General features: G+C 41.0%; 2 protein-coding genes across 3 annotated transcripts in view; one reads left to right on the top strand and one right to left on the bottom strand.

The window, feature by feature from the left end:
- The window catches only part of ttll9 (tubulin tyrosine ligase-like family, member 9), an 18196-nt gene extending 12587 nt beyond the window's left edge, over window positions 1–5609 (bottom strand). For both annotated transcript variants that reach the window (XM_030423420.1, XM_030423419.1), the window contains exon 1: window positions 5495–5609. In XM_030423420.1, coding sequence (XP_030279280.1) covers window positions 5495–5512 — 18 coding nt within the window. In that variant the 5' untranslated portion in view covers window positions 5513–5609. The remainder of the gene's footprint in view (window positions 1–5494) is intronic.
- edn3b (endothelin 3b) lies at window positions 5605–17703 on the top strand. Its single transcript, XM_030423425.1, has 4 exons — window positions 5605–5707; window positions 5815–6007; window positions 10023–10181; window positions 10972–17703. The coding sequence occupies exons 1-4, from the start codon at window positions 5638–5640 to the stop codon at window positions 11024–11026; spliced, it is 477 nt and encodes a 158-aa protein (XP_030279285.1). The 5' UTR covers window positions 5605–5637; the 3' UTR covers window positions 11027–17703.

Here is a 17703-nt window from a genome sequence, read left to right as displayed (position 1 = left end):
CTGTTGAGTCTTTAAGAAGCTCAGAAGGCTTAAAACTGGATCTGTAAACCCTTCACATTGTGCTGGGCACTGCAATCTCATTCTCATATACAAAAATCTCAAATGTTATATTAAAATCTTTTAATGTGAATAACAGACTGGAAAATTATTGCTTTCATGACAGGCTTCTTTATGTGTGTGTGTGTGTGTGTGTGTGTGTGTGCTGGGGGGAGGTAAGGGCATCGTCTTATTTGTTACTATAATAAAAACCAACATCTGTCCCACTGATGCAGACTGTAAAAAAGTTGACCTGGTCTTTATGAGAGGTAGGAGAGGAACAAAGAGCACCGTGACCTTTATTAAATCAAAAGTTTCCATGTGCTTGTGCATCAATAATTGAAATCTTCTTTCTTTCTGTGCAATCCTCTTACCCTTATAAGATATGTAGAGCCATTTTACATAACAGTACTCCATGGTCATTTCAACAGGCTTACACATGTGCAGCCTCCAAAATGTTAATGCCACCAGTTTATTGTTTCTCCACTCCCTACCTCAGTAGCTCCTCGGCACTCCAGGGGCAATGAGTCTTCATATCCCCTGGATTTGCACGCCCAAAATGTTTTCGTTTGAAACACAAGAGGAGGCCAAGAAAAACGAGACAGAGTGGCACTGGGGATCCTGGTGAAATGTATTACATTCCCAGTTGTCTCCCAGTTAAGCCCAGAGTCCAGTGCGGCTAGATCAAGAGCTGCTACAATCAACACTACGCAAGCAGATGTTGGCAGGCAGATGGTGAACTTACAATCTATCCGTGATGGTCTGAAACCATATGTGTGACCTCTCAGCAAGGAGAAAAACAGAAGGAGAAAAAAAAAAGAAAAAAGTTATGTGGGAAATACCAGAAGACTTGTTAGGTCTAGAGTGGTTTTATTTTTTACAATGTCATTGCTAATGAATGAGGTTAACAATTTAAGTAGTAAAACGGGTTTGTGCAGTGCAATGACAATAAATCTAAATGACACATACTATTCGATTGCACACATTTCATTCTGCTTTTATTGCCTTCGTACGCCAAACCAGTGTATTCACAGAGATTTTGTATCGTGCATGCAATCAATTTTTGATTGGCTGTTTGCTGTAAACAACCATTTGTCTTCATCAACATCACATTCACCAGGCCAGGTTGTGAGAGGACCTTTCACAAGAAAACCCTGAAATGACACCTTGAAAGCACGCATGCATCATGTGACCGGTAAACCGCATGCAGTCAACTTTCTGATAGCATTCTGTTTTCCACAACTCTGGTCAGGAGAAAGAAAACATAATATGGTCTTCATTTATGTGGAATTTCTCTCTGTTTCCCAGCTTGGGGAATGTGCCAGAGAACTGGGGTATGGCACAGAACTGTAGCCTTGGGGAATTTGGGAAGGAACCAGAGGGCAGTCATGAGTCAGACGGATCTAGGTTTGCTGGATGCCCCCACAGCAAAGTACAAATCCAGGACACCTAGCCAGGAGAGTGAGAAGGTAGCGCTACAGAGCACGTAGATAAAAGCTCCTGTTCTTTTCCATGAAGGTATGGATTTGTCTGTGTTTTAATTCTGTGGACATCTGTGGGACATATATCTGTTCACACAGTCACAAGTCACCATAATGTAAATTATACATTTTATGGGTGAAGACTCATGTTAAAAGAAGACATCATTTTAAATTTGATTTTCACAATTTAATTCTGTGCTACATGTTACAATAACCTGTATAAAACTCCGAAGAAGGGGAAGAAAACAAAGTGCATAATAGGTCTCCTTAGGGTTAGGGTTAGGTTAGGGTTTGGCAAGTAATGGTTATGGTTAGGGTTGAGGTAAATCTACAGGAAATTAATCAAAGTCAGTGTAATGTTGTCTCACAGAAACACAACTGTGTATCTCTGAGTGTGTAAACATACAGCCCAGCAGGGAAGACCTCATCTTGTAATATATATCGAGCACTTGCATTTTAATTGATTGCATTATTTCTGGAAGGGAAGGGAAAACATCACAGAAAATCTCAACACATTAACAGGTTTCTTCTGTTCCAGCTCTGGTGTTTGATAGTAATGATCGCCCCGGGAGGCAACACAAAGTGAAAGGAAATTGGACTTGGAGTCTCAGGGAGGTATGTTTGCTTTCATAATAGTGATCTAAGAAGAACTGTAAGTATACCCCTCATAAAATCTCCTGCTGATCTTTTTTTTTTTTTTTTCTCAGATCCCTATGCACACAGAGCATTGCCTTCAAGGTGTTCCCATGCAGCTTTCATGATTACTCCCTGCAGCCTGTGTATGTTGTGTGCAGCGAGCTCAGCTCCTCAGAAACAGACACATTCACAGTGGTTTGATTAAATATAAACAAGGTTGAATTTAACTGCATCGTCTAGTTAGTACGGTTTTAAATTAGTTTGACCACAACTTAATCGCCACTGTTAAATTTCATTACAGTGTAAATGCCCCTCTTTCAAAAAAAAAAACCTAATTAAAGTGGCTTCAGTGCCAGGAGCAGGGTACGGGGTGGACCACTCAGAAATTGGTTTGGCGTTTTACATTTGGTTCTAAATCGTTCTCGAAGACGACAGGAGGCACTTCTTTAGGTGATACTGTGCCACGTCTGAACTGCTGCCATTATTAGCTTCAGTCTGGTCTTTGTTAAAGAGAAGCATACTGTTTTTTTTTTTCCTTAAGTCAGGTGGTTGACTCAATCAGTTTTCAACATTCCACTGTTTGGACATATTAGAGTCCAAGTAAAACACTTTGGTTGTTATGGCTGCATGGTCCGGGTTATCGCCCTGCTGCATCACCTCTTCCTTGTCTGACAGATGAAGAGCGATGCCTTCTATTGTGATTCGCTCCATTTTCCGCCACTCTGTACCAAACTGATCTCTGCCTGTATTTCAGTTAGTTTCAAAACTCAAGAGGTGCAGAGGCCATGTTGCAACCTGAGTTCACTCATTTCTTACCTCTCATCCTGGCAATAGACAACTTTTTTGCTTTAAACTTATTATTCCAAAGTCACTAGGGATTGCACAGTGTTGCAGATAGCAAAGTTCTGGGTCACACCAGACACATTCATCAGCCCACATACCATGTAGAACTATGGCACTTGGTTGGTCCATTTGGGATGAACTGAATTAACCAGAACTGGCCCAAGTCTAAGCCAGATCCAGCCAAACAGGATAGAAATTAACTGTGAGCCAGTTCTGGTTTATTCAGTTCTCTCAGATCTGGAAAACAAGACTGATCATACATGTGGCATGTCGGGCAGGTGAACGTGCCTTGTACAATCTTGCTATGTGGAAACAGCTGTAGAAAAGTGACTCCATGGACGTATAGATTGCTTCACGAAAAGTCTTGCTTTAACTTTGGTATTCAGTCTGCTAACAGGCTGGATTTTTCCTGGAAAAATTAAGGTAGAATTACAGCACAAAGGATGCACAGAAGCCATTGCTCAACCAAAACAGGAAGAGGCACTAGAGTGGTCGCTATCCCCAGGTATGCTATTCGATCTGCTGCATGGCTGGATTTTTCTTAGAAAAATCAAGGTTGGTTTATGACCCAAGAAGGGCAGCTGTCATTGCACAGCCAAAACAGGATGAGGCACTGTTTCCTTGGTTACTAACTCCAGGTAATGGTGGAAAAATCGGAGGAACTGTGGAAACTCTACACTGCTAAGGAACAAAAACCCTGCTGATAGAGGAAGCAAAAACGGGAAAGGTGAGACTGATAAAGACTGAGTGGACAGGCATTCTGTCATTGGAGAGCAAAGTCTGCTCAACCAACAGTATGTGTTTCCCCTTACAATCACAATAAGAGACTGTTCCAAACCAATATTCTTCTAGACACCTAGATCTGAGTTTATGGGTCAATTGTACATTTTTATGGCTGTTTTTTTGCTTTGGAGTAGCCAGGCTGCTAGTGGTGGCCATGTTGCTCACGCAATCTCCGCAGCAGCAGCGCCAACAGTAATATTTTGGCTGATTCATTCATTCAGCCTCTCAGTGGTTAGCTTTACTGACATTGGTGCATGGTGCTCATGGTGAGAGACAATAACCCATTCCAATGATGAACCAACCAGAATCAATTTGAGACCAGACTGCGAGGCACTGCAGCAGTCAATCATACAATTGCATAGTATTTCTCCAAGGGGAAAAAGAGAAGTGTACTCCCCTGAGTCTGTGCCCCTATGTGGCCTCTGACCCAAAATGCCTTTAACAGCAGATGGAGATTTGTAAAGACTCCAGCTATACATACACATACATGCTTCAGTACAGTCTAATTACAGTCATCAGTCAGTGGGAAAAGCTTTAGACAGAACATCAACTGCAAAAACAGAACACACCCACCATCCATGCATTTAACAATAACAAACCATAGATAATTCTGCCAGATCATCAGAAACAAAAACAGCTTATAGTAAAGGCATACAGTATAATGCATACCACTTAGTAATGTAAACAATAAATCCAATTACTACAGCCAAACCAAAAAATCATTAACTGTAATTGCTTACAATTTGTCTGAGCTTGACAAAAATGAAAACACTGACTTGGGATCTATTCATGTGAACTCCAACATGACAAGTGCCCTCTACAAAATATGCCCCTCCGGTGGAGAAAACACGATAAAGTACCCTCTATATAAGATGCCTTAACAGTGGGGAAAATGTCATTAAATACCCTCTATATAAGGTGCCCTTCCAGTGGAGAAAACATGACAAGTGCCATCTATATAATATGCCCTTCCAGTTGAGAAAACCTCATTAAATGCCCTCTACATAAGGTGCCCTGCCAGTGGAGAAAACATGACAAGTACCCTCTATATAATATCCATCTCCAGTGGAGAAAACCTCATTAAATGCCCTCTATATGAAGTGTCCTTCCAGTGAAGAAAACATGACAAGTGCCCTCTATATAATATGCCCCTCCAGTGGAGAAAACACGATAAAGTGCCCTCTATGTAAGGTGTCCTTCCAGTGGAGAAAACATGATAAAGTGCCCCTCATGAAGTTCTGCGTGCTGGTGCCCCACCGCATACGTGTTTCGTAATCACAGCAGTGTACAGCTGGAGTGCTGTGGGGTGCCCCGGGGCCCACACTGTGAAGTGTCGCTGAATGATCTCTCACTTTGTTTAAGCAAGACAGATTTTACATGTCATGCATCAACAGGAACTCAACTGGAATTGTTGATCCCAGTGAACACACACACACACACACACAGAAAGAGTGGCTGTTCGGGGAGGTGTGGGCGTGTACCCAAACCTGGCCAAAGCCCTGTATCTTTGACTTTGAGCTTTCAGACGGCGAATTGAGATTGAGGAGCATCGCTGCGCTCTCTGCTCCAAACGTCACCACTGGAAGGACATTTATATTAAAGGGAAACCGCTTTCCTCTCACTCCGATGCGCGTGTCACTAGTCGGATTCATGACATGAAGCTGTACATATAAAAAGAAAAAAAAAAGGGAACAAACATCTTCTGAGTCGTTTACCTGACGTCTGGACCGCATGAAATGAGCCGCACATGGACATCTCCACTGACGTTGATGGATTTCCACTCGATGCTGTTGGGAGACTGATTTGACAAGTGCGCTGCATCCTCATCGGGCTATGATTCACTTTGGGATTATCTGACATGGCAAGGATACTGTGCGTGCGCGCGAAAGTCATGCTTTTCAAAATAATGGCACTGGTTGTCTTACAAGGTAGGTAAAAAAAAAACAACACCGGCACATTTCAGTGTTTATTTCACGCCCCTGCTTGTTTGATTACTCCTCCATCACTCAGTGTATCCCTAACATGTCTCTACAAGGTGTGTTGGCCGTATCCCAGGTCGACCCCGGAGGTCTCCCAGACTCCAGCAGGGTGTCTGGCTCCGGACGTTTACAGCTTCCCGACGCGACGGAGGCGAAGTCCAGAGCCAAGCGCTGCACTTGTTATTCCTACAAGGATAAAGAGTGCGTCTACTACTGCCACTTGGATATAATCTGGATCAACACTCCCGAGTAAGATCACGCTTTATTTAGTGCTACAAGAAAATACATCTTTCCCCAATTTATTTACCAATAACGCGCAAAAATTCCCGGACTTTCCTTAATAATCTCTTCATTTGTCAGCAGGGGGACAAATAGTGGGTTATTTAAATGATTTGAATGTTGGCATGTTGGTTTGTGCAACTGAATTGGGATTCATGCACAAAAGAGATGTGGCAAGTCACGCCTGGTTACCGCTTTCCCCGGGGCGCCAGGCGAAGTCACGGTTCAAGTGGTGGCAAGCCCAACAAACACAAACACGCTCTGCAGGGTCAAAGACTGACACGAGAGGGCTGGAGGTGATTATTGCAGAACTCCGTGTGCCTTTTCACGTTTCCATGCTCCCAGGTCTCAAGTTTACTTCAAGGCCAGGTTGAAGAGATGTTGTTAAAGGACCACTGAGTAGATTTGGAGGAGAAATTCAAACTGAGAGGTTAAATATTTACAATATTAAAGAGGTAGTAATACAAACTATTTTTTTTCTTCTACCATAACTGAATAAACAAGCTACTAGACAGGTGGCAGGGTCCGCCAAACATAAACAAAGTATTGAATTGTGTTGCCGTGAAGGTCAGTTTGTTTATTCAGTCATGAAAACAAAGACTGTTTATACAGGCATTGAAAAAAAAATCAGTGACTGAGGATCTTTCTCTCCTGATAAAAAAGTTTACCCCAAAACTTCATATAAAATCTTTATTACTTATCTTATGAAAGCTTTATCAAAATACTTCCCTCACCAAGATCAGAAGATTATAAATTAGGCTGCATATGTAGATTTGCATGCATCAAAGGCACCAAATTCATTAAAAAATATATCAACCATCTAAACGTACTAATGTGCGGCTCTGATCATAAAATTGTCAGATCATCTCCCCGTGCGCACTCAGCTCGGGGGCAAAAGAGGAACAGAGATCCCTGGTCAAGCCCCATTAATTGCGGCCTTGATGTGTGAACATGTGATAATAGATGTAGCTACTGTAGCTACAGCCCGAGCCGGAGCATGGAGGGTGTGAGGCTGAGTGGAAGGAGATCAGAGAGAAGTCTGTCCTGCAGAGCTGATACTGAACAGGCTCATGTTCTCCATGGCGGATTTCGCCAAATTAAAATGCTCTAGTCTAGGTTTGTTGCTCAGAGGGAGTTTACTGGTGACCAAAATTGTACCACAGGAGTCACCATGGTATGTTCTGTTCCAGTTTTAAACGCAGTGAATTCATTAGCTGCTACTTAAACCTATTCACAGTTTAGTTTTATTTAACTTTGACTTGAAACGAGGCTTCACTCGACTGTGGCACCTCACAGTTCTCATTCGTGGCCGTTTGGTTTTCGTGCAAAAAAACAGTCAAGAAGGCAGCATAATGAAGCTATCATTACTGACAGTGGTTCAGGGACCACCTACGCAGTCATGTTCCTAGGACCAAAGGCCCGAGACCTGCCGTGTTCGGTGGGCTCTTTGGGCGACGAGGAGCTTTGACCAGTCAGCTTTTCCATCTGGCATGCTGACAGGAAGTAACACTTTTTCACCGCTTGGGCGTACACAAAGTGTGTTCATCATGCCGCCACGCATACCGCAGATTAGCAGCGATACCTCAGAGATATATTTTCAAACACTTCCCTGTTTTCTTTTGTCTTTGTTTTGCCACCTCCAAACCGCATATTAAAGTCCTTGGCAAGACAGTAGGAAAGCATTCTTTCTTCCTCTGTCTTGTTGTGCCAAGACTGCTGTGGGCTGTTTCAGGTAAACAGCTCACTTTATTACTGCTTAGCAAGTTGGGGCAAATTGAGATAGTTTAAAGGCTGGGCAAGAGATTGAGATGTAACGTAACATTCATATACAAGAAGTGCGTGTGTGAGTGCGCTGCGTAAACTTCCAGAGATAAACTTTCCCAAGAAATAGGTTGGCTGAAGCTCCAGTTACATAAAATCGCAGGAAGGAAAAACTGAACGATGGTTATACTGTAGATAGCCTCCAAGTGTCAATGTGTGTATGCGTGTGCGTTTCTGTATGACTTTTCCCCCCTACGCTACAATTTAAACGAAAGTGCTCCGGCTCAGCTTACCGTTTTGCTTCAAAGGCAGATTTTCTCAAGGAGCCCTTCTTCTGCTGTCAGATAACGATGTCAGTTTTCCAGACCCTTTTATGAAACTTTAAGGATGACCTCTGACCCACAGCAGCCACTTCAGATTTAACAAGTTTAGTGCTGAAAGGCCTTTCACTGTGAGCTCATGCAGCTTTACAGTCGTAAGTAAACAGGGAGGATCAGTGGAGGACAGTGAAAGCGACAGGTCGGACTCAATCAGGTACAGGCAGCAGGAGGCTGGATCAATCGACAGGGGAAGCCATTTAGAAAACTACTACTGCTACTAATACTAATATAGATATTTCTAATGGCGTATAAAAACAGGTTTGATGGATTGAGGTAGTCTCTTTGCTCCCACTCTGACCTGTGGGATACTCAAATTTGCTTTCAACTTATTTTCTCTTGTCCTTAAAGACACAAACAAAAAAATAATAAATAAAAAAATTAGGACCAGAGCACGCTGGTAAATATACAGCCTTCAAATGTGCAAACAAACGTTTTGTCCTCATCAGAGTCAGGCTGTACAAAGACACGAGGCAAACAACTGTAGTCTACCTGGATCCTTTACAAAATCGATCTATCACAGATGATCAGAAGCACATGAGTGGAAAATGGCTCAACTGACAACGTAGGCTCAAACAGTGGTCTCCAGATGGAAGGGTTAGGGCTGGAGGCGGCATGTTTCCTCCACTCTGTTAACTTGATCAATGGAAATTATATGTTGAATTTATTATTGGCTTTTCTTACCATCTATTGTTTTTCCATTACCAGTCCTCAAAACACAGACTCTGTAGAGGACAGTCAAATCTGATGCAGATGGTATGAAAACTCATCATTCTCTGGGCAGCGACTCAGTTTAAAATCCCACATTGATCATTTTTAATGGCTGAGCATGTGTGACTATGTGCAACCTTATCGTACGCTAAAGGTGCAAAGCAGGAGAGAGAGGTTTTCTGCACAGATAGTGGAGTATGCCTTCACATTAATGAGTACAATTTTCATTGGAATCGAATGCTATAATATTAATTCATTCATGATCGTAACGATGATATAATGAAGTCAGATCTCTCACTCTTTTGTGTGAAAACGTTTGTGTGTGTCTGTTCTCCAGTGTGAAGATGTGTCCCTTTTTCTGTTAATTCTTTTATTAATATTCATCCGTAATCACTTTGAGGTTAAACTGTTAAACAGTCCCTGTCAGGATGTCACATTGTGCTCCGAGTGATTGTGGCAGCATGTCTTATATTTTTCACTGAATAGAGAACACAATCAGATCGTGGATCCATTATAAAAATACACCTGGGAAAAAAAAATGAGCTTCACCCCAACCTACGACGGTAAAATCCTGATTTTGCTTCAATGCATGGGTCATAATCTCCTTATGATACCATAGTAATATAACAGGTGGAACATTCTTCTGCACTGAATACTTGAACCTTTAATATTCAGCACATATCTCTGATTACACTTGGCAAAGTTTTAGCTTGGTAACATATTTAATGCAGGACATTTACTTATCACTAGAGTATTTTTACAGCGTAGTACAAGAGTGTACTACGCTGTAATCATCTTAAACTTTGTACCAATATCAATATCAAATTAAAAAGAAAAAAAAAGTCCTAGGGACACAACATAGGACAATACTTGTTTTCTTTTAGCGCTGGTACAGAAGAAGTCACTGAACACAAACACATTTGGGATAATATCATCTGTGCTGCCTTGAGTTGAAAATCAGACTCCAGATTTTTAGAGCACATAATAGCAAAAAGTATTGATGTATCAATGACATGGTTTTAGTACTTTTAGGCAAGCAATATTTGTTTTTAGTGTCTTTTACCTGAAGAATGTGATTTGTCTAACATTTTTACTATCACTGTAAAATATGGCCTCTGTCTGGTTTAACCCCTCAGGCGCACGGTGCCCTATGGAATGTCGAGCTACAGAGGACCTCAGCGAATCAGGCGTGCTGTTGGCAGACGAGCATCTGAACACGGGGAGGCAAAGACTCAGCGCTGCATCTGTACTGTGCTCGACACAGACCCAGAGTGCCGTGATTTCTGTCTGTCAAGGTCAGTCTGGTTCTTTTCTGTGAAAATAACCTGTGGAAATAAGATTTCTGTAAAATCTTAATTAACCAGCCTAGTCGCCAGAATAAAACGTCGGCACTAGTTTATGTTTCTGCAAACCACTGATTCGTTCACATTTGTACGAGTCAGAGGCTACATACCATAGTGACATATTTACAATACTTGTCAAATCGAATTTACATTACATGTTTATGACCTGACTTTCATGTCAGGGGGTGGAGGAGTTACGCTCAGGACGCCAAGTCAGTGACCGTTGGTCAGTACTCGATTCTAAATCTCAAACTCCAGGATGTTTTTTCCTAGGGACCACAGTGTTTCAACACTACTTTTAAAAAGACCTCGAGAGAGTTTCCAGCTATGTTTCTGGCGACAAAAAGCTGTTTTTTCTTTTTTTTACGAGAGGGCGAGTCATCTCCAGCTGTGCTTCTGGCGGCAAAACCCAGCGTTTTTAATAAGGCCTCGGGACATCTGCAGTTGTGTTTGTGGTGACTAAAGCAGGTATTTTATGCCAAAAAACATGATCTTTTCTGAACTCAAACCACAAGGGTTTTGTGCCGAAATCTAACCAGACCACAATCACAGCATTGTCTAAACATAAAATTTAAAATTTTTCTGGCAATTGGGTAGGAATTAACTGATTTGTGTCTTGACTAGTTCTGAAAAAAATAAACACCAAACATGAACGGGTCGTTTTACATTGCTTTGCTCTATCTAAAGGTGTATACTAGTTCTCATTATATTACAGATTTAATGTGAAATGTTCTCTTTAAAGCCCCCTGCAGACGGTGCCAATCAGGAGCCTCCACAGAGTCCCCGGTCCTGGGTGACAGCTTGATGCCTCTCCATCTTCTGCTCCTCGCCTCGGGGGAATGGACACCTCCCTCCTCTTCAGTCCCTCCGCTCTCCGTTTTTTCACCTTCGCAGGTACACTCACATTCAAGAGAAGAGCTTTGGAGACTGACATTGCCGACATTCCTCAGCATCATAACTCTTGGAGCAAGTTTCATCAGGCTGAGCAGTTTTAAGAACTCTTCATCAAATTCAATACAGATCCCCGGAGGCTTTGCCCTTTTTGTTCCCCCCCTGAGAGCAGCATGAGGATTACTTTCACCATAATATAATAGATGATGGCCTTACCTCTGTCACGCTTGATCAGACAGACCCTTTGTAGTTTACACTTAGTTACGGAGCGCTGTGGATATCACTTGACTCCCGCTTTGAAAACCACGAGATCCGCCTGTATAAATCTTTCAGGGACAACAAAGTGCCACGAGGAGCCACGGAAAGTACGAGGCAGGACATTGTGAAATCACACAGACTAAAATGTTGAAAAAAACTGAGTCAAAAAGAAGGGGGGAAACTTTTGGGACTTATTATTGAGCTTTGATTTATGAGACTTTTTTTTTCAGTCAATCTGGAAACCGTTCACACCCTGATAGTTTGCATATTTTGTTCATATCACTTCTCCCAGCTGTAATGTATCAATCCATCACCAAACCGTCATATACGTGATGTTTTAACCTTACCAACTCTGGCTTACACAACTATGCAGAAACTGCATGACAGCTTTAGCTTGAGTGAACTGATTGAACCGTTCATGGTCGAGTCTCGCCCAAAAAGTCCAACACTTTCGTGTTTCACTGCAGCTAATGACATCACAGGGACGCTACTGATCATTTAGCTGTCATTGGCTGCTCTGAGCTGTGGAATACTTTCATTCTATAATTTGTGTTATACATTTAAAAGCAAGACGATATTCTATATTTCTCTGACTGTCAACAAATCCCTTGAAAAGACCAAAACCAACAGTTATGTCTATTAAAGGGGGTTGGGAGACATAAACCAGAGTGATCTGAGTGACAGACTGACCACCACTCATTCAGTAAAAGTACATTTGTGGCAATATGATTATAAAATGTGGTACTTGCATGTCGCCTAGCTAACGGCTCATAGCGACTGGGAGGCTACCTAGTCGTGACTGTCTGTGGGGCAGTGGGCGTGTCAGTACGGAGCCGTGCTGTAGCCCTGCTGTTTATCATGGCACCTGTGTGTTAAGCTATTTCAACCTCTAAAATGCAGGTTTTTACAAATGTGTTTAGAAGATGTCAATATAAACTCAAGCAATCACGTATTTCATCAGAGTACAGTGATATTGTTTCAACTGACGCTCAAACAAACAGGTTCAAAGCCCTGTTCTCATGGGACGAGTATTACCTGGGTACCTGTAGTAAACTGTAATCATTGTGGAGGTTGTCAAACCTGCCATATTATATATTATTAATATGGCAGAGTAAAAAGGTAAATATAACATGTAATATTTAGTATATTATATCAAACACAGTGGTCGTTTGATGATATTAGTCCCGTGTGAATCAGCACCACTGTGATTAGGGGTTGTGTTTTTTCTGTAAGATCTTGTTCCGAGTAATTCTGAAATATAATCAACAGCTCTGAGATCGGTTTTAATGACGTTAAAATGCGACGACAGAGAAGATTAAGAGCAGCAAGAGGGTTGTCAGGTTCAAATAGCCACAAAAAGCATCTGTTGCTTGATCTAAATCAGCGGCAAATGAATATGTATGCTTGTAACACATGCAGATAGTGATCAAAACAACTCTGAAATATATTATTAATGTGTCTGCTAAAGAACAGACAGACAAGGGTGCTTTGACATCATGTCAGGGGGCTAACTGTCAGTAAATTCAAGTAAAATAGAGACTTATACTTATCCTATACAAATGCACTGTGTGAAAGACATAGTGGGGTCATTTTCTAAATCACATGAGGTCCCCTGTAATACTAGTCCTGTGGAAATAGGGCTTCAGTGTGCAGTACCATCTTAAGTATTATTAAGTATTAAGTATTAATATTGTCTATGTAGTCGAAGCCTGATATATCTTCTTCCTTTGTGTCATAGACCTCTGATGTCATCCTAAACTATTTTAAAACACATGAACAACAACACTGTTTTACTGGTACCATGTTCCCTCATCACAATGAACATGGACATTGTTCCTTTAAGTCAGTCCTTGGTGCATGAAATGTATATCCGTAGCTGAAAATAGTCCCCCAGATATTCACAATTTACTCCAGTTTGAATAGCATTTGCTGAAAACTGCAGTGCCCAGCTGTTCCAGGAAAGCACTCAGCTTTTGTGAAAGTTGAAACTGTATATAGGTGTGGGGCCACAGAAAAGAAAGAGAATGTAATGAGACGAATGCAGTTTTGGTTTAGGGTTTGTAACAGGGTTTACTCTCAATAAGAAACATACAGAATGATGCTTTAAGGGTTAAACGGCTCTGATCTGTAGCCAAAGCTGTGCTTCACTATTACAATAATAGTGAAGCACAGCCCCTGGTCAGTATGGACTAGTGTTGATATAATTCAGTGAATCTGTGATGTAATGAAAGAAGCTGAAAGCACCATGTCTAAAGTCTAAACAGACGGTGGTTCAAGCGTGTCAAATTCGATCAAGCTTCACTAACAGCTTCTCCAAACAGTTAAAAAATCCACCATAGTTGAGTGATTGTGTTCTTTGTTACTGGGGCCACATGTGCTCACTCACTCACCAGCTATTTAGTTTGTCCAGTTTTCATTCTCCCATGCTCTAATTCTTTATATCCCTGTCCAGTCTGTCAAATACTTGAGCTGACAGTACATACTTATTAATCTATAAGAATGGTTGCCATTTTTTATAATTTTCCATCAACAGTAGAAATAGTTCTCCTGTCAGGAGCGCAGCGAGGTTAACATCTTGTACAAATTTTGTGTTTTCTCTCCGTTTGTCAGGCAGCATTGTGTCACGACAAACCAGACCAATTTACCCAAATTATGTGGTTTACTCCATACAACAAAAATAACCAAAAGTAGGTGGATGCTATTTGTTTGTGCCTGCTGGTTTGCGGCCCGTGCTGAAAAGTGCACTGAGAGCATTTCCGTGAAAATAGAGTTTAATGTGAGGAGGCATCACAGGACAATACACTCTTGAGTTTGGCACAACTTCACCAGTCTGTCCTGAAAAATGGAATACAGGTTTCTTTCTTTATACAATTACAGTAATCTGCCCAGTGTCTTGCCAAGAATGAATCACCACTTGATTTGTAAAAAGCCATTGAATCATGCCGAGCAGTTAAAAGTAAAAGTACCGCGAGGAGAATTCGCGCTGGCTTTGGTAACCTTCTGGTGCATGCTTGATCCGCACGTTGACATCCAATACACATTTCCAGTCCGTCAATTTCAGTGTCATTATGTGGCTGCATCTCATTCTGGTCCAAGCAAATAAAAACTAACCTGTGACAATTTCCTGTGCTGGTCAGTAGATGGGGAATCCATGCGAATTAAAAATCAACAGCGACTTTTCAAGAGTGTGGTGGGTCATGTTGAAGACAAGACAAGATAATGTATCAGTGTGATTATTTTTGTTTATATGAATTATTACTTTACTATTACTTAACATAACATGAAGAGGATTTATATTACACAAAAAAGTATTACAAAAGAATGCGAGTACAGTAATGGTGTAGTTCTGTGTGTGTGTGTGTGTGTGTGTGTGTGTGTGTGGGTGTGTGAGTGTGTGTGCGTGCGTGCGTGTGTGTGTGTGTGTGAGAGAGAGCAAGAAAGACAGAGAATGTGTAAAGGTCAAGTTGAACATAAATGTAATGTTAGACTGCACAATAATATTGTATACTTCATACAGGATATTTTATGTGACAAACACAGCAGAGTTTCCCATTTGTTTATTATCAACACTATTAATAGCTGACAATGATCATATCCATGATCTCACATGTTGCTCAAACCAGTGTTACACTGTATTTGGTGACCCATCACATTCCGTGACCTGCACTGTTGGTAGGAGTACTGAAATTTAAGCAAAAAAGTAGAGTAAAAAGAGTGAGAGTAAAAAGTAGAAATCCAATTTAAAAAATTTTTTTTTTTACTTTCCCTCCACTTAGTGTTTCCCTGTGGTATCACCATTGTACCTGTCACAAAGACAGTGTTAGTGACATGGTTAATGCTAGCATCCTTGTGACTGTCCAAACCAAAAAACAACCCAAACAGACCAAGAACCTCTGATCGCAGTGCTTTGAGTAAAACACGTATTTGTGGTGGGAGGTTTTGTTACTTGCTAATCATGTAGAAAGATCTCGTAAATCTGTTTTTTTAAACATTTCAATTCCTGGTGGTAAGGGACCACATGAACAGACGTGACACAACACCAGTGCTGTCCATTGATGGACATTCACTCAATTGACAACACTGGTGCTGTCCGTTTAGTGAATGTCCATCATTTCACTTTTGTTTTTACATCCAATTTCTATCACTCTCCGCCTTCTCAGCTTTCTCCATCAGTGGGGGGTTCTTTTTCTTTCAAAGCCATTCCAGTTGTTCTGTGATATCTGGGGTAGTGACCGGGATAAACAATTCCTCTTCTTGTACTGGTTGTGCGAAGGCCGACGAGCATCCGTAATCCGTAGTCATAATTTGGCCCTCATTTTTCTCAGAATCCAACCTGTTTGAATTGTTAAAGAAAGGTGATTGTTTTATACTTGGATGGTGTCACTTTTATACAGTCATTATACTATGCAATTAGTTTTTACTTAAAGATAACAAGTTAAAGGCAAAGTTGTCCTTGTTTTCTAGTTTAAGTAAAAGTAGCAAGTGCTACGAAATTCCAAAGGGAAAACACCTACTTTGATAAATGTAGGTAAACTGGCAATAGATGTTTTTGCTTTAACTTAACATTCTGACTGCACAGTCACCTGTAGAAAAAGGACACCATTGCTTTGATTGATTGATTACCTACTGATCACTGGGATGGATGTTTTCCGTAAAAATGGGGGCAGCATTAAGGCACAAACGTATTGGCCATTGGGCAACCAAAACAGGAAGAGCAATTGTTCTACCTGGTCACTCTCCCCAGGTAACAGTGGAACCACTGGTATAACCGTGGAAACTCTACACTGGAAAGTAAAAAGAAACCAGCTGATAGAGGATGCAAAGAAGGCAAAGAGGGAGAGTGACAGAAACTGAGGTAAAACCAGAGTAAGCAAGAGGACATTCATTCAATGGACAGAACTCCAATGTTGTGTCAAAGTCTCTTCCCTCTCTAATTAGTGTCCCCGTTTACCAGCGGGACTAAAGCCAGCTCAAAACTGGCATTCCTTCATCTTGTTCAGTAAGTAAAAAAAGCCACCTTCATATTAATACAACCGGGTGTGTTTTCCTCAGCCTTTTCATAGAACAGGGATAGGAATTTTTATGGTTGTTTTTGGCTTTGGACTGTAACCAGGCTGCTAGTGGTAGCCATATTGCTAATGCTATGTCATACGACGGGGTTAGGGTTAGTCACAGGCTGGTTTTATGATCATGGTTGCAATTTACGTATACCCTTTCAAAAATACTTATCTCCTCACTTTGTACAAAATGTATAGTATGTACAGTATGTATGTTTTACTGTTTGTACATTTATGTATCTCATCTTAATACGTCAACAAATATAAAGGGATGATATAAAGGGAATAGATACAGAGCTGGAGGATATTTTTTTTTCTAACAATATTGAAAAACATCTTGGCAGAAACGCTGCTCAGAATTAACCACTAGTATTTATATATTTTCTTACTTTCTTGCCAGTTACTAGACATTATTTTGGTTTGTTTGTGAGATAAATGGATTTTCTTCCTCTACCTTGTAATTCAATGTGTGTTACTAGAACCTTTTATATTATTATCAGTGACTAATTTCATTCCTCTTCTTTTGTCCAAAAATGTTGTGGCTATATTTACCTTCTCTAGAAAGCATCAACCGGTTTACATTGTAGACAAGAAAATACAGATAATTTCAGTCCTATACATAGAGGCCACCGGGGTTTTAAATGAAAATAGCTACAAATGTAATTCCTGATTGTTGCTGCTTTTCTGATGGCACTACCAGCTTTTAAAGTAAATCATACGTTGTATGGTAAATGTCACACGTCAAATGCAGTATGCTCCTTACATATAACATGACAATCTTTATTTATTCTTTGCTTTTGTTTGAGCATGTATTCTACAGTTTCCAGCCCTCTGGTGCAAAACAAGCCACACTTCATACAGCCAAAACTCAAACCCAGTGGAGTGCAATTCTTTCATGGGAACTGAGCGTCTCTGGTCTCGTGGGAAGAAAAGTAGTTTAATGTTGGGAGGCTGGGTAGCCTGGTCTGTCGGGTGTGTACAAGGTCAACTGCCGTATTTAAACCCTCATTTTGCCAATGTTGGCTCATGGCGTTCATGTGTGCTGAGTTGAATTTATGACTATCAACACTCCAGACATATGTCCCCCCACTGAGCAATGAACTTGCGCCATATCCAATCATAACCTTGCTTTATACTGTCAAGGCTACCTCTGGTGTTTTTCTGTCTTTGATCTCTCCAAGTGGGCCAGTCCATTGGACAGCAGCTCATAAATTTTGAATATTCTTCTTTAAACTGTATGATGAAATAAAATGACAACGTATCCTTTA

Source organism: Sparus aurata, chromosome 7 (genome assembly GCF_900880675.1).
Source record: "Sparus aurata chromosome 7, fSpaAur1.1, whole genome shotgun sequence".
Lineage (NCBI taxonomy): Eukaryota > Metazoa > Chordata > Actinopteri > Spariformes > Sparidae > Sparus > Sparus aurata.
Note: the sequence above shows the minus strand (reverse complement) of the source record. Positions and strands in the feature narration are given on the sequence as shown.